At 42.5% G+C, this 21,304-nt stretch overlaps 1 protein-coding gene across 3 annotated transcripts in view; it reads left to right on the top strand.

Moving 5' to 3' along the window:
- AUH (AU RNA binding methylglutaconyl-CoA hydratase) overlaps nt 1-21,158 on the top strand; it is a 75,591-nt gene extending 54,433 nt beyond the window's left edge. Inside the window, exons 7-11 of one of the 3 annotated variants that reach the window (XM_078771410.1) lie at nt 9,210-9,397; nt 11,721-11,771; nt 12,545-12,592; nt 20,294-20,374; nt 20,599-21,158. In XM_078771410.1, coding sequence (XP_078627536.1) covers nt 9,210-9,397; nt 11,721-11,771; nt 12,545-12,592; nt 20,294-20,371 — 365 coding nt within the window. In that variant the 3' untranslated portion in view covers nt 20,372-20,374; nt 20,599-21,158. Of the gene's footprint in view, nt 1-9,209; nt 9,398-11,720; nt 11,772-12,544; nt 12,593-20,293 lie in introns of all 3 variants that reach the window. The other 2 variants (XM_068110875.2, XM_068110867.2) reach the window with 2 other exon arrangements.
- Nucleotides 21,159-21,304: the final 146 nt, after the last annotated feature.

Here is a 21,304-nt window from a genome sequence, read left to right as displayed (position 1 = left end):
GGTAGGCAACTATTAAGGTATGGCACCCAAAGAGCTTTGCTTTTCGTCCAATTAACCTTCAGAGATGAAGCCATGAAAAAGGTTCTTAAGGACTTTACAAGAGCAACAATGTCTTGGTGGTTTTTTATAATGACGCACACATCATCTGCATAGGCCGATATAGTCATTGGTGGGCTTCCAGGAAAACAGGTCAGGCCAGAGATATTCTTTCTCATTGTGCAAAGTAATGGCTCCATTGCTAACGCAAAAAGCAAACCTGAGACTGGGCAACCCTGCCGTACCCCCCTCTGAACCTTTATGGGGGGAACCAGTTCATTGTTCACCTTGATTACACTGGAGATGTCAGTGTACAATAGAGTTATAAAGGCCCTGAAAATTACCCCAAACCCACATGCTTCAAGAACATGGCACAAGAAAACATGGTCAATGCTGTCAAAGGCTTTTTCAAAGTCTAGAAAACATATTCCAAAATCATTTTGGTCATGGCGAGCATACATTAAATCCCGCACGAAAAAAATGTTGTCGTAAATCGAACGACTGGGGATGCAGAATGTCTGATCAGGTAAAACCAGATCACCAATGACTTTTTTCAAACGATTTGCCATTGCTTTCGAAAACATTTTATAGTCAGTGCACATTATTGAAACCGGTCTCCAATTCTCCATCCGCCGGAGATCTCCTGACTTTGGGAGAAGACTCACCACTGCTCTCCTTAGACTTAGTGGCATTACACCTTTTCGCAAGGATTCTTGGAATACAATCAATAGTTCCGGGCCCAAAATGTCCCAAAATTCCATGTAAAACTCAGCTGGCAGGCCATCAATTCCCGGAGCCTTTCCAGATTCCATTCCAACCAGGGCACGCTGTAACTCATCAAGGCTTAAAGGCACATCCAGCTCCAGGCGTTGAGTCTCAGTTAGGGTTGGGAGATGGGAGGTAAAACATTTTATTTTATCCTCATATATATCTTTTTTAGCAAATAGTTCAGAATAATACTTTCTAATAGTGATTTTTACCCCATCAGAATTTGTAATTTCATTCCCACTGGGGTCCTTAACTGATAAAATAAGCTGGGGAGGCTTCGTTTCAGCTTCTAAGTGAAAGAAGGCTTTGCTAGGACTATCCGATACTTTAATACTTTTTACTCTCAGTCTAACTAGTAGTCCTGCAGCCTTCTCCTGTAATAGTTCCCGGAGTTGGGTCCTTTTTTCAAGGAGCAATTTATAATTTGTCTCATTTTCTTGCTCTGCCATTTTGTTTTGCAGTTTTAGAATTTCGGTTTCCAACCGTGCCAATGTGATTTGACTTTCATGAGTGATGTGGGAATTAAACTGTTGACAAAACAGTCGTATATGAGTTTTCATATTATCCTACCAAAGGTTAGTGGAAGCAAAGAGGGGCTTTTTTCCAACTATAGCTATCCATAGGATGCGAAAGGCTTCCTTAAACAGGGTATCATCCAAAAGACTTGTATTGAATTTCCAATAGGCGCTCCTCCGTTTGAATTGAGGGAAAGATAGGCCCATCGTGACCATGTGGTGGTCAGAGAAGATGGAAGGGGTAATAGTTGAGGAGGTTACAATATTCCTTAATCGTGGGGTGATGTACCAGCGGTCAAGCCTCGCTAAGGATACTTGGCCATTGGAGCATCGACACCATGTAAACTGCCGGTCATTTGGGTGCATCAATCGCCATACATCCAAAAAAGCCCCACCTGAAAGAAACTGGGAGAGGTCACCATGGGACTCGGGATGTGGTTCCGGTGAATTTCTGTCTATTTTGGGCTCTAGCGTACAATTGAAATCTCCCCCCATGCATATGCACTGATTTGGGTCAAACAAATTTAAATGGTTTATCACTTCAGTAAAGAAGGCTTTATGGTCAGTACTCTCACTTGGTGCATATACATTAAAAATAATAAGCTTCAGGCTATTGATCACCAATTCTAGGGAGGCAAAACGTCCCCGAATCACCTCCTGAAAGAGGCAAGATTCAGGTACAAGTCCTGGTTTTAACAAAAACCCAACTCCAGCAGATACAGATGACATATTACTGAAGAAACATTTACCTTTGAACATGCTGCACCAGTCATGTTCAACCTTCTCAATAATATGAGTTTCTTGCAGTAATATTACATCAACTTGTTTCCGTTTGAATAAACTATTCACTTGGATCTGGCGGACATGACTGGCCCCACCACCATTTATATTGAGTGTTGCAAGATTCAGCGTCTTCATCACTCATTAGTAAATTTTGTCTGACACTGTGAGTACTCACTCTTTGCCTTTGTTATGATTTTCTTTAGTCGATGAAACTGCGATTTTGTTAGGTTTAGTTCCTCAGATTTTTTTATGACTAGTTTTGCAGCCTGAATAAAGGGAGCCAAATCAGGGAAATGACCCCCAATGATGACATTTCGCTGTCTATATGTTTCATTGAGGAATGAGAGAACAATATGGGGAGGGGTTGGGGGTTGATCTGCCATTAATTGTGATAATGCTGTTACCTCCACCTCCTCTTCCGATTCTGATAAATCAGAAAGTGGTCCAATGGGGTCTGGGTCAATACCGTTTTCTTCTCCTGCTATGCAACCTAGCCTTCCCTTGTCTGGGGGGTCCACGCAGTGCTGTGTTTGGGAAACATCAGCACATTGATTACTGATTTCCTCAATTGGCATGAAATCATTATTCCCACATTCCTGTGGAATTATGTTTCCACCCTTATCTGCTATATTGGCAGATTTATTCTGGATGTCAGCCTGTTCGGCGACATTCGCTTGGATCAATGATGCACCATTCACGGTATCGTGGCCTGAATTATTTACATCATTAACGTCGTCTGTGTGAGTAATGGAAGCGCGTTGTTTTAGCGGCTGAACCCTGATACTCTTTTCTGGGTTTTCCTCTTTATTTATTTGGTCCACGCTTTGTAGAGAGATTCCAGGTGCATCCTGAAGAGTTTTTCCACCAACAGCCTGCAAATCGAGCACAACCTTTTTACCTGCTCCAGATGAGTCACTATCATCCGGAGCCCTTCGTTTACTCGTCCCCACTTTACTATCAGTGTCCATTTCAACATTTTGCTGAGGAGGAATAAATACGTTCACGCTTGGAACACTGGATTCACCCTCATTAGGAATTTTAAGCGGTGGCAATGCGTTAACCTCCCCCCCACTGGGAATCTCAATTAGTGGAGCAACGTTAACCTCCCTCCCACTGGGCGTATTCATTAGCAGAGCAACCTCCTCCTTACAAACTATGGCAGTGTGACCTGTCTTGCCACACCTGACACACGAGGCTTTGGGACAAGAACGTTTTAAATGTCCATACGCTCCACACTGAAAGCATGTTAAGGTGGTGGACGATGCGTATAGCTGGAAATTTGCCTCTTCAAAATTAATTTTGAAAGTGATGTTGAGGCCTGTGTCGTCCCCACGGTCTGGAAGGACCATATACACCTGTCTGCGGAAGCTCATTACGTGCTTAACACGTTCATTCCGACACCCAAGAGGGATTGTTGAAATCCTCGATACCATTTTACCGTACCGTGATAGCACGGTCATTAACTTGTCATTTGGGATAAATGGTGGTACGTTAGAAATAACCACTCTCATCGCGGGAGTTAATAGCGGCGACGCCATCATAAAGTGACCGCTTTCCGTGGTTATTCCCGCACTTACCACGTCATGGACGAGTTCCTCGTCCGAAACGAACACCACCACTTTCTGGTTCATACGCGAAGCTGCACGTATATTTTCATCCCCAACAATGCTCCCCACAGTGAGGATGATGTCCTCGACAGGGACTCCATCCGGAGGCACGCACACAAACGCGTGCTTCCTGGTTAAGCCTTCAAAGTCATCGCGACGAGAGCGTGCATTCGCCATTCCGGCGAAAATACCCCCCCCCCCCCTCCCCCCGCTTGTCCGAGCCGGACAAAAGGGTATCAAACCTAAATAAACGAACTAAAGTAAATAATAAACGTGCATTATAAGCACAGAAATGGCTTACAACGCGCCGTCAACGCCAGTCGGCCGCACCCAAAATGGGCCCGCTCTCAATCCTCTCTCTCTCGAAGGCAAAGGTGTAGAACGGATGAAAACAAATGCCAAAGCACACAGGATGGAAAAGGAGAGGGAGGGGGGGGGGCAGGGGAGGGCAGGAGAGGAGGAAAACTCACAAAGAACTCACTACAACACAGAGCAGTTGCTCACAGCCGCCATGACGCCACGCCCACCACAAAACGGCCTGCAGGGGGCGAGAGAGAGAGAAAGAGAGAGACTTTTTTATTTTTTTTATTTTTTTTGACTTTTTAGGCCTTTTATTACAAAAATATAAAAAGTAACAATATACACGTTTTGCAATGAAATCAATAATGCCAACAAAAAGAAAAGGAAGAAGCACCCAATGATCATCAAATAAGAAACAATCAGTATCTCACAACAGTATTCTAAGTTCGTTTTCTTTAACCTCACAAAACCCACCAACACACCAAGTATCAACAAAGTTTTGAAAGAGATATTTGATTTGAGATTTGATATATATATATATATATGAGATATTATATATATGAGATATTATATATTATATTATATTATAATATTATATTATATTATTATATTATATTATATTATATTATATTATTATATTATATTATTATATTATATATATTATATATATATTATATTATATATATTATATATAATTATATATATATGATATATAAATAATATTATATTATATATATATATATATATATATAATATATATTATATAATATATATATATACAGTGGAACCTTGACTTACGAGTTTAATTCGTTCCGTGACCGAGCTCGTAACTCAAATTGCTCGTTTCTCAAATCAAATTTCCCCATTAAAATGCATTGAAATGCTATTAATCCGTTCCAGCCCGCCAAAAACCACACCAATTTTTTTTTAAATATACAGTATATATAAAAATATCTCGCGCTTTATATTTCACCTGTATGCAGCATACAAGTTGGCAGGATGGCCTGGACTGGAGGTACGCACACTTGACTCTAAAGTCTAAACTGTCCAGCCTGGGTTTGAATCCCGACCCAGCTATAACCTGTCATGGGTGAATCACAGGCAGGGTGATTCATCAATGTGTGTACCGCTAAACTGGGCGCCCCGTTTGCGTCCCATTAGTTGTTGGATGTTAAGGATCTCACCGTGTTTTCCACAAAGAGAAGGCGAGCTATCGCCGGCACTCTGAACAAGTTGTGGCCTGGCATGCTCTTCTCCTCTGCCGTTATATACGTCCTCCTCGGCACCTCGCTCATGTTTTTCGACGATTGCGTGTTTTATATCCAAGCACAAGTTTTATATAAAACACGACGATTGCGTGTTTTATATCCACAAGTTGTGGCCTGGCATGCTCTTCTCCTCTGCCGTTATATACGTCCTCCTCGACACCTCGCTCATGTTTTTCGACGATTGCGTGTTTTATATCCAAGCACATCATCCTCTTCTTCTTCTCAGTACCGTGTTTTCCACAAAGAGAAGGCGAGCTATCGCCGGCACTCTGAACAAGTTGATGGCAGAGATACTGTACTTGCACGGCAAGATAACCACGTGACCAGAACCCACCTGGTGGCGTAAACTCAAAATAACCAACATGCGAAAACAAAAATGCAGCGCTATACGGCAGAGATACTGTACTTGCATGGCAAGATAACCACGTGACCGGAACCCACCTGGTGGCGTAAACTCAAAATAACCAACATGCGAAAACAAAAATGCAGCGCTATACGGCAGAGATACTGTACTTGCACGGCAAGATAACCACGTGACCGGAACCCACCTGGTGGCGTAAACTCAAAATAACCAACATGCGAAAACAAAAATGCAGCGCTATACGGCAGAGATACTGTACTTGCACGGCAAGATAACCACGTGACCGGAACCTACCTGGTGGCGTAAACTCAAAATAACCAACATGCGAAAACAAAAATGCAGCGCTATACGGCAGAGATACTGTACTTGCACTGCAAGATAACCACGTGACCGGGTGGCGAAAGCTCGTAACTCAGATCTCGGCTCGCATCTCAAAGCAATAAACCGCCCGAGCGACGGCTCGTATCTCGAAAAACTCGTAAGTTGGGGCACTCGTAAGTCAAGGTTCCACTGTATATATATATATTATATATATATATATATATATATATATATATATATATTATTATATATATATTATTATATATATATTATATTATATATATTATATTATATATATATATATATATATTATATATATATTATATATATTATATTATTATATATATATAGATATTATATTATATGATATATGAGATATTTGATTTGAGATTTGATATATATATATATATATGAGATATTATATATATGAGATATTATATATATGAGATATATATATATATGAGATATTTGATTGCGATTTGAGATGATTTGAGATGATTTGAGAAAGAAAGAGAGAGAGAGATAGATAGATAGATAGAATAAGAATGAATGAGTGTGTTTTAGTGTTTTTAACAAATGAGAATAAAAGATCAACTACTAAATATGCACAGAAAAAAAAATGTATAGAAAAAATAAATGCATAAAAAAAATAATCTTTAAAAGGCCCTTGTTTTCCTGAATAACTAACCTTTGGATTGCATGTGTTATTCACTATTGTGCCCAAAATGTGGTTTCCATACAATCTCTACCGTTGGTGAAACTTTTTAGAAACCTTGTTTTTTGCTTTTTTTAATCAAAGAAAAGGCTTCACATAGAATCAATTTGGATATATCTATAATAATAAAAGGCAGTATCCATCTGTCCGCCCGTCCGTCTTTCTCCTCCATAACTCCAAAACCATGAAACCTAGCAGCCCCAAACTTTGCATGCATACACCTGGACCTCCAACAGATTGCATTGATGAAAACTGGGTGTTTGGGTGTGTTATAACACACTTTTTGAAGATGATTAACAAGATGCCCATAAGAAGAAAAAAAAAACCCCCAAAAAGGCTTACCAATATGGCCGCCTGCCATCTTGGTCAGTCCACTGCCACTCGCTGGTTCTTAAGCCGCCATTTTGCTTCGGGCTACTCAAACGTGCCTTGCTTTGGAAACACGATCGATTATTATCATTTCATAATTGAAGCATATCATCAAAATCTGGATTCGGATATGAGGATTGGATGCTGTAGACTAAATCAATGAACAAATCTGGAGTGAAATCTGACCACATTTACCATATATAGCGATTTTTATATCTAAGTGTATATATGCATTTATTTAAGTGAGGCTGTCATTCTCATTCTGGGGTTGGTTTTTTGTAATTTACCTTAATAATAATTTTAACTTAATTCATACTTCCATGGGATAGGGTGTCACTCCACTGTACCTGCGATCTGTTTTTAAAATTCCTCGGCTATTTCAACCAGAAGCAATCAGCTTGCTATTGCTTGCCAAGCCAGCCGTTCCTTATCACCCATTTCGTTGGAGTGCTTGCTAGGGTGGTTAAGCCGCTTCGCGAGGGCTCTTGATTAATTAGTCACAAGGTCGGGGAAGTTTAGGTGTATTATAACACCGTTTTTGAATATGGTTATTTTTAACTTAATTAATACTTCCATGGGATAGGGTGTCACTCCACTGCATGCACTAGCGTAGCGAGGCATGAAGGTGGCGGCCGCCCCGAGCGGCACTTTTGGTACGCCAAACACCACCAACACCACCCGGAGACGCGTTTTTTGAATGAAACGTTTTTAGCAAATGAACACTTTTAGTAGTCGGTACTGCTGTTAATGTTAAACACAATTCTGCAGTTTAAATTTTGAAAATCGGTTCAAATTAAGAGTTTGTAGAGTGCACGCATTTTAGTTTTTAACCGTGTGCGGAAATGAAATAGAGGTACGAACACCGCCCGGTGAAGTCCAGAGAGTTGTATGAGGGTGGAGGGAAGAGTGGGAGGGGTAGGAGGGATTCAGGGAGAGTTGTTAGTTATTAAGTTAAGGGAGAATGATTTATTTTCGTTCTTCCAATGCGTCAGAATAGGTAGAGTTCTGGAACAAGGTTTTATGGACAGATGAGACCAAGATAAACCTTTATCAAAGTGATGGAAAGGCAAAAGTGTGGAGAAAGGAAGGAACTACATTTGATCTTAAAGCAGACTACTTCATCTGTGAAGCATAGCAGAGGTAGTGTCATGGCTTGGGCTTGCATGTCTGCCCCTGAAACTGTCTCATTCATCATTGTTGATGATGAAACTAATGATGGCAGCAGCAGAATGAATTCGGAGGTGTGCAGAAACATTTTGTCTGCCAACGTACAAGAATATTCCTCCAAACACATTGGGCAGCGCTTCACCATGCAGCAAGACGATGACCCAAAACGCACTGCCAACACAACTAAGGAGTTCATCATGGGGCAAAAAGTGGGGGGTTTTAGACTGGCCAAGTCGATCTCCTGATTTAAATCTAATGGAGGATGCGTTTCGATCGCTGAAGAGACTAAAGTCAAAACCCCCCAAAACAAACAACTGAAAATGGCTGCAGTAAAGTATGGCAAAGACTCTAAAAGGAAGATATTGTTGATGTCGGTGAGTTACAGGCTCGATACAATTATTGCATGCAAGGAATATGTAACCTAATACTAACTATTATACTACTTTAAATTCCTTTAAGTTAATCTGTTCCAATACTTATACTTACCTAAATAGGGGGGGTTCTGAACAGAAAAAGTGCTATTGTTCTGCAATGAGCCTGGTGTTGGCTTAGCGGTTAGGGTGCTGGCTTGGGATCCTTGGATCCCGGGTTCGAATCCCGGTCGATCGCTGAATTAACGCCAGGGGGGTAATTCCCTGTGTGTCGCAAGAGGCGACTAACAGGGTTGGCGGCAGCAAGGGCATCCGGCCATAAAACATTGCTTCAAAAAGGGGACCATGGTGCCCGAAAAAGGCCAACCCTCGCTTTGCGGGGAAAAATGGCCTATAAAGGTGGTTGTTGTTCTGCAATGGTTAAACATGTATGCCTAAAAATACCAAGAAACAAAAGCTGACATATTCTGTACTCTTGCCTCATATTCATTTTTTATCTCAAATCTCAAAGTATATAAAAATAATAACAAATTTGACCTCATTGTTCCAATACTTATGGAGGTCACTGTATGTGTTGGTAGTCAATGAGGTTGGAAACTGCGTTCATGGTTTGTTTTATTTATTCTAGGTGGCACGCAGAGGCTGGCGAGGATTGTAGGTGCTGCCTGTGCCAAGCTCTTGGTGTTCTCGGGCCGTGTCATAGATGGTGAGGAGGCTCATAAAATTGGCCTGGTTGCCGAAGCAGTCCCTCAGCAACCCACGGGAGATGCAGCCTACTCAGCGGCACTGCGGATAGCACGTGAAATTGCCGAACAGGTATGCCTAAACGTAAACCTAGTTATTAATTTTTCCGAGTCTTTTTCTCTGTTTTCTGGTCATTCATCTGTTCCTCTTTAACGGATGAGGGTCAAGCTACTTTTAATAGGCAGTTCTTCCAATTCGTTGATTGAAAGTTTGTAGCTGTTTCCATCATGTTCACCACCTGTGTCCCTCGCCTTGCCTCATTCTTCCCCATATCCCTTATTTTTCCAAGTCTCCCTCTATTTTGTTCCTCAACCCTGCTGTTAGTAGGCCTCCTCCCCACTCTCTTTCTACTGTTATTTTCGAGCTATTACATCCTGATCCGTTCTATGTTGCAGCTCCTCCATGAGCCTCGACACAAATTTTTTTTTTTTTTTTTTTTCCAGAATCGAGGCTCGTGAAAGAGCTAACATTTATCACACAAACAAATCAAACAGACAAACAAAATATATAAAAAGAGGGAGTGGAAGACAAGATGGGGAGAGAAGGGGAAGCACATAAACACAACATTTGAGAACAGGGACATCGGGAGATGTGTGGGAGGGAGACGGCTTGGGGGGAGGAGGCGTGGGAAGGGGGGGGGGGGGGTGGGAGAAGTATAAAACACAAGGACACCAAAGACTTCCAGGAAAGAAGTTGGTATTTCAAAAAAGTGGATTTGGGGTGAAATTAGCGGGGGTAGAAAAGATCAAGGTTTTGGTTGGGGGAAGATAAGAGATGGTGGTGAACAGCTGTTTTAAAGACCTGGAGGGAGGAGTGGGATTGAAGAGAGTGAGGGTGTTTGTTCCAGAGGCGGGAGAAAAGAGGAATGAAGGAGTGAAGGTGAGCAGAGAGTCTTGATTTTGGCAGTTTAACCATAAGAGAGTTGCAGGCAGATCTTGTGCGACCTGTAGGAATATTTGGGGGACAGAGCCCAGAGAGAGAGCTGGGGGGCAAGGCCGGAGAGGAGTCGGTAGAAGACGGAAAGACCACCAACCTGCCTGCGGTGAGTGAGTGAAAGGCCCTTGGAGTTAACTTCATCGCGGGAGATTCCAATGATTCTGAACGCTTTGGTTTCAACAGCGTGAAGACGAGCTAGGTGTGAGGCAGGAGCACCAGACCAGAGGGGAGAGCAGTATTCCATTGAGCTGCAGAGGAAAGCCTTGTATGTGGTGAGGAGCTCAGGTGTGCCAAGGAAGGACTTCGCACGATGGAGGATGCCCAGTCGGCGACTGGCTTTGGAGGCCAGATTTGAAATGTGGTTTTCCCAGGAAAGATCATGGCAGATTGTGAGACCCAAAAGCTTGAGTGACAGAACTTCTTGGAGAGGATTATTCAGAAAGTGGATGGGAGGGTTGTCCAGTCGGTCTTTTCGGAGAGACATCGTAAGAGTGAGAAAGATACAAAAAATACAAAAGATACAAAACTATACAAAAAAGAAAGAAATAAAAACGTACTTGGCACCCATCCTAAGTTGTCCCGAGGAAATTTGAGAGTCGACCATAGAGTATGGATTGCAGGCCAGAGCGGGCAAGGTAAGAATATTATCACCTCTTTCTAATACCATTAGTGAGCCAGATGGGTTTTATTAACGGCGCAATAGCAACACGAGATTCTGATTTTATTTATCTATTTTTGTATACAGAGTCAAAGTATACAAAGCTTATGGTATTTCGGTATTTGTATACAACGCTCGGGGGAGAGCTAGAACACTGAACGGATCAGGATGCAACGGAACAAAAGTAACAGTAGAGAGAGGGGGAAACACCAACAGCAGAGTTGGAGAGAGAGAGAGAGAGAGAGAGAGAGAGAAGAGAGAAGAGAGAAGGACAGAAGGACAGGGAGACAGAGACAGACAGAGAGGTGTAGAGGTAAGCAGAACACTGAACGGATCAGGATGCAACGGAACAAAAGTAACAGTAGAGAGAGGGGGAAAACACCAACAGCAGAGAGAGAGAGAGAGAGAGAGAGAGAGAGAGAGAGAGAGAGAGAGAGAGAGAGAGAGAGAAAGAGAAAGAGAAAGAGAAAGAGAAAGAGAAAGAGAAATAGAAATAAGGGAAGTGGAGAGAAATGAGGGTAGGAGGTGGACAATATGGATGATTAGCTCTTTTTCAGATGCTTAGAATCAAAATCATTTATACTGGTGTATTATTTTCATCACATTATGCTCTTTTTAAACTATGCTATTTCTATTTTCGTTTGTTGACGTAATCCTCGAAAGGATCTTGTTTGGTATTTCTATTTTCATTTGTTGACATAATTCTAAAAATTTTTATCTTGTTTGCTCTTTCTATTTTAATATGTTGACATAATTGTCGAAAGAATCTTGTTCAAAAATAACTTTCTGCTTTTTCTTAAGGGACCTTTTGCTGTGCGAATGGCCAAGGCAGCGATAGACAGAGGTGTAGAGGTAAGCAGATTAAGAGCAGATTTGGCAAGTTTGGAGCCTCGCGTTTGTTTATAGCCAAGACTTTGATAAGAGCCTAACATTTATATTCCCTTTTCCTTTTCCTCTCCTCTTTTGGAAACCACCTTCTCTAATATGTAAGGATAGCAGAAAGTCCTTTTGCAAGGATTTAAAAAAAAATTAGGAAACCTGGTCTCATGGAGACTCATTTACACAGCTCAGAAGTGAGAACACTTCACACTGTTTTCTCCCTGCTTCCTGTAAATTGTGGGCTAGCAGGAGAGCCTAAAACTACAGGTATGTGTACCTCTGAGCTGTCTAAACTTGGTTTGAATCTCTGTTCACCTATAAACTGTTATCCTGGTGTTGTGCAGTCAGGGCAATTCATTCTAAACCTAATGTGTGTGCCGTCCCTCCGACAGTCCTTGATCTGGGTTGTGCGAGCATTAATTGGTGGACGTTAAAGATCCCATGGTACCCTTTGTGAAGAGTAGGCGAGTTATCGCCGGCACCGTGGATAAATTAAAAATTCCTTCTTGGACTGCAGGTAGTAGTAGCAAGTGATCTGGTCTTCTTGGAGGTTCCTTGAAGACCAGTTTGCACTGTGATATCTTAGAGTGTGGTTGCTATCTGGGTAGGAATTTCTGCTCGATCGAATATTGCACCAGATAATTCACATATCCAAGTGAATGCCCTACCTCGGATAGAAAGGGTAACCAATTCATCTTCTTTGTATTTATTTGTTTTGTTTTCCCTTCTCTGCCTTGCTATTGCAGGTCGATCTGGGCACTGGGCTAGCGATCGAGGAGATGTGTTACGCGCAGGTGACATTCTTGCACCCCTTTTGATACTGATTTCTATATCGGCCCATTTTCGTGGGCCCAGCACAACACTTGCAATCGACATTAAAAATCACTCGTTGAAGATTTTTTTCTTTTAATGAACCATCACATCACTTTCCCAATCAAGCTAAATTTATTGATTGAACTCTTTTGTATTGCCTCAAATAACTGCATTGTTTGTGAATATACAACTTAAATATGCTTTTTACTTTTCGGCCTGGATGCACCTCATACCATCATATCTTTGAAGCTGAGCAGAGTCGAGCATGACTATTGATTTGATGGGAGACCTCCAAGGAAGACCAAAGCTGATGGACAGCAGCATGCGAGGGTTGTTCAAAAGGTTCTCAAAACCAGATTATGCAATACTTCAAGAATCTCAACCAATTTTTATTTTCAATAAACAAGCCTTTAAAAAAAAAAAAAAATTTTTAACAATATTTTTTAAAATTAAATGTACCAGCAACGGTACCCGCCCTACGGGTGGCGCTTCAATTGGGAGGCCCAAATGAATAGGCAAAATATCAGAAATTGAAGGCTTTTTAAAATTTTAAATGATTTATGTAAACATCCGTTAAATCATATCATACGCAAATCATCAAAATCTAAACAGTATTTGTAGAATTTCAATAAAAGCCACATCACTGTTCATATCGGTAAATATTATTCCATAGTGTTTGGAAAAACTGGAAAATTGGAAAATTGGAAAAAATTCGAAAAACAATTTCGCCTATTTTACTCCAGGTGGGTCCCAGGATTACCCACCCAAAATATCGTTGCGATCGGTTCAGCCGTTTTTGCGGTACCTGGGAACGGACAGACAGACAGACGGACATTTGGTGAATTATAGTAAGATTTTGAATGTTGAAGAATAAGGAAACGTTGGTGTTCCTTGGATTATTATGAGTATCTCGTTTTGGGAACTTTTTGAACACCCCATTTAGGTCATTTGGAAGCTTACTTGCTTCTGATCCCTGTGGTCATGGATTTGTTTCCATATAAAGTCAAATCTCACTTGTAATTGCCATCCTATTGCAGTGTCAGCAGGAGTACGACATATGGATTATACCATCCTTTCGAATGGGATGCCAAGATGACTGTCCTGTCTGTATTTCGGTTGTTTAAGAATCTACCATTCTGTTTTTACAAGATGGCACAGGGTAGTGCATTCACCTTTGAGCTGGCTTTTCTGGGTTTGATCTCAATCCGACTATAAACTGTTAGTGGCTCGCAGGCAGGGCATTGCCTCACAAAGTGTGCCATCCTTCACATTGTTGTTGAACCAGGTGTCTAATCTAGTTGGTAGACGTTCCTGTGATGTCTTTCGTGAGGACTAGGTGAGTTATCGCTAGCACCTTGAACAAGTTGCAAATTCCTGTCCAAATTGCTCCAGTTGAGCATCAGACCTGGCCAGCCGGTTCATGAAAGTCTTGTGCCAAAAAGCTTCCTCGTTCATCTCAACAATAAGGTGGAAATAGTTGGGGCCATTAAATAATTCGGCTGACGCCAAGCAAAGCGAGGTCAAGGCCGTTTATTCCTGATACGTGAAACACCCTGCAACCCATGCCTACAGAAAACAGATTTTTGTAACGCTGGCTGCATTTTCCATCCAATCATCATGTAACTTTGTTAAACATTTCTCCATGGGTAGGCGCTCCTACGTTGAAAGTTTTGTGTCAATCCCTCAAGTAAATTTAAAAGCAAATAGAAGTGAAAAGTGAATATTTTGAACATGAATCGGGAAAACGAACCTGCAGTTTATCAGTACTTTGGCTTTGAATTTGTCCTGATCGTGCAAGCGCAGAGAGGAGTGAGAAAATATTTTTACTCTGTCTGCCTGTCTGGCAGTCAAACGGAATTTAAAATCATTCCAAACAGGAAACTTACAGGATGCTATAAAGGACACAAACACCAGGCATGAACGACTACTGTAATGTGTTAAATAAGGTGGTGTGAAAGATGGTGCGTCAATGGTGGTAAACTTCCTGAATTTTTTTTTCTACAAACTTTAAAGTCCTTTTTATTTTATTTGAAAGTCCATTTTATTTCGAAGTTTTAAAGTTGTCTGAAAGTTGAAAAGTATTTTTTTTTTTTTAGTTTTATTTTATTTTGAAAGTCCACTTTAAAGGGCATTTTATTTTAGTCAGGTCAGTCTCTTTCTTGACTGCCACTGGTAACATGTAACCCAGTGCTACCTGCGCATGGTCGGGTTGTCAGCGACGCAACTGACTACTCTCACTGGCTCACCAGTCGGGAGGATGACTGTGACACCCTGCAACACTAAAAACAATACCTGTTAAAGGGCGGATGAACTCCCTTCGGGAGCCAATGGCCATCCAGTAAGGAGATGGTGTCTCCTAAAAAACGCCCATCCGATTGGACCAGTTTTTTTCGGTAGTAGGTTGTCGTTAGAATCTGCTCAGGGTTGGACTACCGTTTGGACTTCGGAGCGTTAAAGCGGTACCTGGAACTCTCCGTGTCAGGATTGTTGGTCTTACTTTCTGTCTCACTCAAACTATAGCTACTAGGTTCAATCTCTCTTGCAAACAAACATCATATACTTGTCATCATAGACTTTTCTTACTCATTTTCACTCCACACCTTTACATTCTCTCTTTTATTTCTCTTGCTCACATTTATCGATGTTGTTATTTTATTTAAGGCCTAGCCTCGATGAGGGCTATATAATCTGTGACTGGAGCCTGTAATGTTTAAAAAAGAAAAGGTTCAATCTCAACAATATAGCATCCTGTAAGTTTCCTGTTTGGAATGATTTTAAATTCCGTTTGACTGTTAGACAGGCAGACAGAGTAAAAAAATTATCTCACTCCTATCTGCGCTTGCACGATCAGGACAAATTCAAAGCCAAAGTACTGCTAAACTGCAGGTTCGTTTGTCCGATTCATGTTCAAAATGGACATCTCTCTGGCCATTCTCAGAGAGCCTCCTCAGCGTCGACGAGTCTGGCATTTCACTCAGGCTGACTGGCACGGGCTGCAAGCAGCCATCAATCATCTGGACTGGTCTCCCATCTCTCCTGCCTCTGACATCAATTCTTCCTGGGAATTCTTCCAAAGCAAACTGCTCTCTCATGCACAGATTTATCCCATCTCATCTTCAGTTGTCTTACCCTTCCTCCCATCCATGGTACACTGAATCTTGTGGTGAGGCAGTTGCCCTGAAACAACTTGCCTTTGCTTCTTGGAAGGCAAATCCAACTGAAGGCAATCTCAGTTCCTTCCACCAAGCTCGGAACAAGTGTGTGTCTACCCTCAGCAGTGCCAGGAAGCACTATCTCGCCACACTCAAGAATGAACTCTCAAACCTGTCTCCTTCCTCCAAATCCTGGAGGCATCTGGTCAAACCCGTTTCTGGTGTTTGTTCCCCCTCCATCCCCTCCTTCACCTCAAATGGCTACACAGTTGACACGGCACGTGACAAAGCCGAATGCCTCAACTCTGTGTTTGCCTCAAAATCTTTTGTCCCAAACCCATCTCTCTCTGTTCCCATCTTACCCAGTCGAACCCAACTGCTCCTGGACTCTGTGTCCTTCTCTCCTGACAAGGTGGAGAAGTTTTTGTCAAACCTCGACTCTGATTCTGCAACTGGACCAGACGGCATCAGCCCACGGGTCCTAAAATCCTGCTCTGCCGCTCTATCTCACCCTCTCTCTGTTCTTTTCACCCTCTCTTTTGCTCAAGGTCATCTGCCAGCATCTTGGAAATCAGCAAACATTACTGCTTTACCCAAAAAATGTGCAAAAACAGATCCTCGCTGGACATGTCGCTTCTGCTGTCTCAACAATGGATGGACGTCCTCAATGCCAAACAGGAAATCAGAGCTGTCTCCCTTGACATATCACGTGCCTTCGATATGGTCTGGCACCCAGCTGTGCTCACCAAACTCTCCTCCTATGGTATCCATGGAAATCTCCACGCTTGGCTTGCGGACGTCCTCTGATCGAAGTCAACGTGTGGCCCTGAATGGATTTCTCTCATCGCCCCTTCCTGTTCTGGCTGGAGTTCCCCAAGGTAGTGTTCTGGGCCCTGTGCTTTTCTGGTCTTCATCAATGATCTCTCCGACTCTCTGGAAAATCCTCTCTATCTCTTTGCTGATGACTCCACTCTCTGCCGCTCCATTCCTCATCCCTCAGATCGGTAGTCTGCAGCCTCCTCACTCTCTGCAGACCTGGACAAATCACAGACTGGTCAAACAAGTGGAACATGTCTTTCAATCCTGACAAATCCCACACTCTTACTTTGTCTCTCCGAAAAGACCGACTGGAAAACCCTCCCATCTACTTTCTCAACAATCCTCTCCAAGAAGTTCTGTCGCTCAAGCTTTTGGGTCTCACTATCTGCCATGATCGTTCTTAGGAAAACCACATTTCCAAGCTGGCCTCCAAAGCCAGTCGCCGACTGGGCATCCTTCGTCATGCGGTCCTTCCTTGGCACACCTGAGCTCCTCACCACATACAAGGCTTTCATCCGCAGCTCAATGGAATACTGTTCCCCCCTCTGGGCCGGTGATCCTGCCTCACACCTAGCTCGACTTCACGCTGTTGAAACCAAAGCTTTCAGAATCATTGGAATCTCCTGTGATGAAGCTAACTCCGAGGGCCTTTCACTCACTCACTGCAGGCAGGTTGGTGGTCTTTCTGTCTTCTACCAACTCCTCTCCTGCCTTGCTCCCCCAGCTCTCTCTGTGCTCTGTCCCCCAAATATTCCTACAGGTCGCACAAGATCTGCCAGCAACCCTCTTGTGGTTAAACTGCCAAAATCTTGGCTCTCTGCTCACCTTCATTCTTTCATTCCCCTTTTTCCCCACCTCTGGAACAAGCTCCCCCACTCCCTTCAATCCCACTCCTCCTTCCAGGTCTTTAAAACAGCTGTTCACCACTATCTCTTGTCTTCCTCCATCCAAAACCTTGATCTCTTCTACCCCCACTAATTCACCCCAGACACACTTTTTCGAAATTCCAACTTCTTTCCTGGAAGTCCTTGCAGTGTCCATATGTTTTATACCTCTCCCACCTCCCCCCAAGCCCTCTCCCTCCCACAGTTCTCTTGATGTCCCTGCTCTCAAATGTTGTTCTTGTGTCCTTCCCTCTCTCTTCCCATCTTGTCTACCGCTCCCCTTATTTTGTGTTTTATGTGTCGGTTTGACTTTTTGTGTGATTAATGTTAGCTCTTTCACGAGCCTCGATCTTGTATACAAAAAAAATAAAAATAAAAAATACACTTTTCACTTCTATTTGCTTTTAAATTTGCTTGAGGGATTGACACAAAACTTTCAACGTAGGAGCGCCTACCCATGGAGAAATGTTTAACAGTCCGAAGTGGAAGCTCTTTTACGGAGAACTTATATCTTAAAAGGGAGGGGCATGGTCGGAGGGGAGGGGGGAAGGGGAGGAGAGGAGGAGGGGGGGAAGGGTGGGGAGAGGGAGAAGGGGAACAGTCAAAAGTGGAAGCTCTTTTACAGAGAATTTATATCTGGAAGGGAAGGGAAGGGGAGGGGGGCAGGAGGGGAGAGGGGGGGAGGGTTGAGGTGGGAGAGCTAGGGGAGTGACTCACGTTTCTGAGTGAATGTGGCTCATGTTGCTGAGTGAATGTGGCTCATGTTGCTGAGTGAATGAGGCTCATGTTGCTGAGTGAATGTGGCTCACGTTTCTGAGTGAATGTGGCTCACGTTTCTGAGTTAAGTGTGATGCCGATCAGGAAGAAGAAGAAGCCGTACTACCAAATTCGTACACTTCCGGAATTGTTTGATTTATTTGTATTCAAATGTCTGGTAATTGTTTTGTATTTATTTATGCGAATGTGTACTTGTATATAACTGTCTTTCATTTTAAAAGGTTTCGGCACTATCGAGCGATTAATTTTATTTCATGTTTTTATTATTTCATTTTTTTTAAACTCCAAAAAACCAACTTTTTTTTTTCAAATTGTTTGTTTAGCCTAAAACACTTCCAGGCACTCACTGATGAACGTCTGAAAGTTTGATGAAGATCCGTTCAGCCATCTCTGAAGAAAACGCGGACACACACAGACAACTCGCGTTTATATATCTTATATATAAATCGGGATTTAAATTTAATTCAAAAATTGATCCAGACGTCTATTCCCTTTCTAGTGTAGCAGCATAGCAAACCTGTTGTGCATTTTGTGATACAAGCACCAAATTTGGTACACTAGTAGACTATCATATTATGAAAAGATCTGGATATTGGGCCATCTCAGATTCAGAGATTTGATTTTTGCAAGATTTCGATTCGATTGGGATCGAAGAGAACACCTTCTTCGTCTTCTGTACAGTGAAGTTGCCAGCCCTGAATTCTCTGGCTACATCTGGGTGCTTCATTGGGAGTGCAACCGTGTCCCTCAGGTGAACAGGGACCCACCTGGCATAGTGTGTGTGGTCTAAGGCATGGAACCATGGGACCAGTTCCGTCAGGGCATCAAGGTACGTCGTGAATGAAGCCTGCCGCAGAGAACGCACGTAGACCAGTACCAACATCTCTAGTTCCAGCACAGTTTCCCAGTACTGAAAGTTGGGAATGTCTTGTCCTCTCTGGTGACACCAGTCTTCGAACTCAGGCAGGTCTTCTGCATCATCAGCATATGTCATACAGTGGCGTTCATACGCACGGTGTTGCAGGATGTGCAGTGCCGCTGCAGTGATTTGATGAGCTCTTCTTGTGTGGGTGACGTGGGCAGCTCGTAGGAAGGAGTCGGCCGTCCCTGGCGTTGCAATCTCAGCTTGCAAAATCTGCAAATCTTGCAAAAATCAAATGTCTGAATCTGAGATGGCCCAATATCCAGATCTTTTCATAATATGATAGTCTACTAGTGTGCCAAATTTGGTGCTTGTATCACAAAATGCACAATTCTTTTGAATATTTGGGCTAAGCCGCCCCACTATTCAAACATTCAAACCGACAGAGGTAGTTATTTATCACAGCATCTGTTGAATTTTCACCCTTTTACTCAACTCCGTTTCGCTGTTATTTGGTGGAGCAAAAAGTCAACTGAGCTTTATAGATATTTAGATACCTGAATACTGTAGAACACAAATCGGCTTTTTAGCATTTTCAAAACACCCATTTAGCAGTACAGTACTTGGATAAAATATTCTGGATTTTACATCATCTCAACCAATCAAATTTGTCGTCTGTAGGCCCCGCCCATGTTGTATTTTATTTTTCCTCTAGTTATATTATTATAATATTTATTTCAGGATTGTGCAGGGTAAGGTGTTCTATGAACTCTCTAGTTAGTCTCGCCCTGAAGGGGATGTGTGTGTGTGTGTGTGTGTGTGTGTGTGTGTGTGTGTGTGTGTGTGTGTGTGTGTGTGTGTGTGTGTGTGTGTGTGTGTGTGTGTGTGTGTGTGTGTGTGTGTTCCACTGCAAGCCTTAGATCTTGTATAAACGAAAACACCACAATGTGTGCCTATTTATAATAATGTAAGCAAAAATTATTATTATTTTTTTTTTTTGTCCATCACATCTTAATGCTCATGCTAATTTTCATAAAGTACACGGATAACTCATCACGTCCTCATCACACGTGTGAATAAAAGTACGAATCCGAGATGACTGTTAAAAATTAAGATTTTGAAAACCAAAAATTCAGCAGGAGAATTCACGTGCTTGTGATTTCTGAGACTATTTGGTTCCTTACGCAGGTTATTCCAACACAAGATCGTCAAGAAGGTCTGGCTGCATTCCGCGAGAAAAGACCACCAAGATATACTGGAGAATGATGGGCAAGGCGCTCCTGGATTTTACTTCTTTTATTCGTAATTGATATTGCGACATCTCATCTGTCTGTTCTTCTCCAGACTTTCCTTTTGTTGTTTGGCAATGACTTGGTGCATCCATCACGAGGTTGCATTTACATATCTGAGCATTTTACAATGAAAAGTCTCACTGGCGTCTATAAATTACAGTTGATCTGAGATTCTAATCGATGTGCCATACTTTGTTACAGAGCGTGGGTTCTGTTGAAGCTGTTTCTCGGCCTGAGGTCGTGCTCGACGGTCTGCCATCCCTCTCCCAGCGGTTAGGGCAGAAATTTGGAATTTGTTCATGGTGCCGACAATGGCTCGCCTTCTCTTGGTGAAGGACACCGTGGGATCGCTGACGTCTACCAACTTATGTTGGCAGATGGGGGCACCCGTTTAACGTCCATCCGAGGGACGGCACCCGTTTAACGTCCATCCGAGGGACGGCACACACATGGCTGGAGGATCATCCGGCCTGCGAAACACCGGAATGAGTTTATAGCTGGATCAAGATTCGAACCCATGCTAGACGGCTTAAAGGTGAAAGTGTGTACTACTAGGTACCTCCTTTTAGCTCTGATCGACAAATTAACGATATACATTAAATTAGGTCTGTGTACAGACTTGCACAGACACACGGACTGATTGAACCCTGTGGGTCAGGTCATTTGGGCCAAAGACGTTATAATATCATACAATGTGTACAATTAATTTTTGGGTGGGGTGAGGGGCAAATCCAGATTGGAAATAAAATGTATTCATTGCATCTGTTGCCCCTTTGCTTATTGTTCCATCGCCGGTTTGTGGCTGCATCATTTTCTGGGGGCACGGCTGTGCTGCAGGTGCAATGCCCTCCATTCATTACCAGTCGGCACATGTATCGTGATTGTGACGTATGTGTGGGACTCTTTT

This window comes from Myxine glutinosa, chromosome 1, assembly GCF_964187855.1.
Source record: "Myxine glutinosa chromosome 1, kmMyxGlut1.1, whole genome shotgun sequence".
In the NCBI taxonomy this organism is placed as follows: domain Eukaryota; kingdom Metazoa; phylum Chordata; class Myxini; order Myxiniformes; family Myxinidae; genus Myxine; species Myxine glutinosa.
Note: the sequence above shows the minus strand (reverse complement) of the source record. Positions and strands in the feature narration are given on the sequence as shown.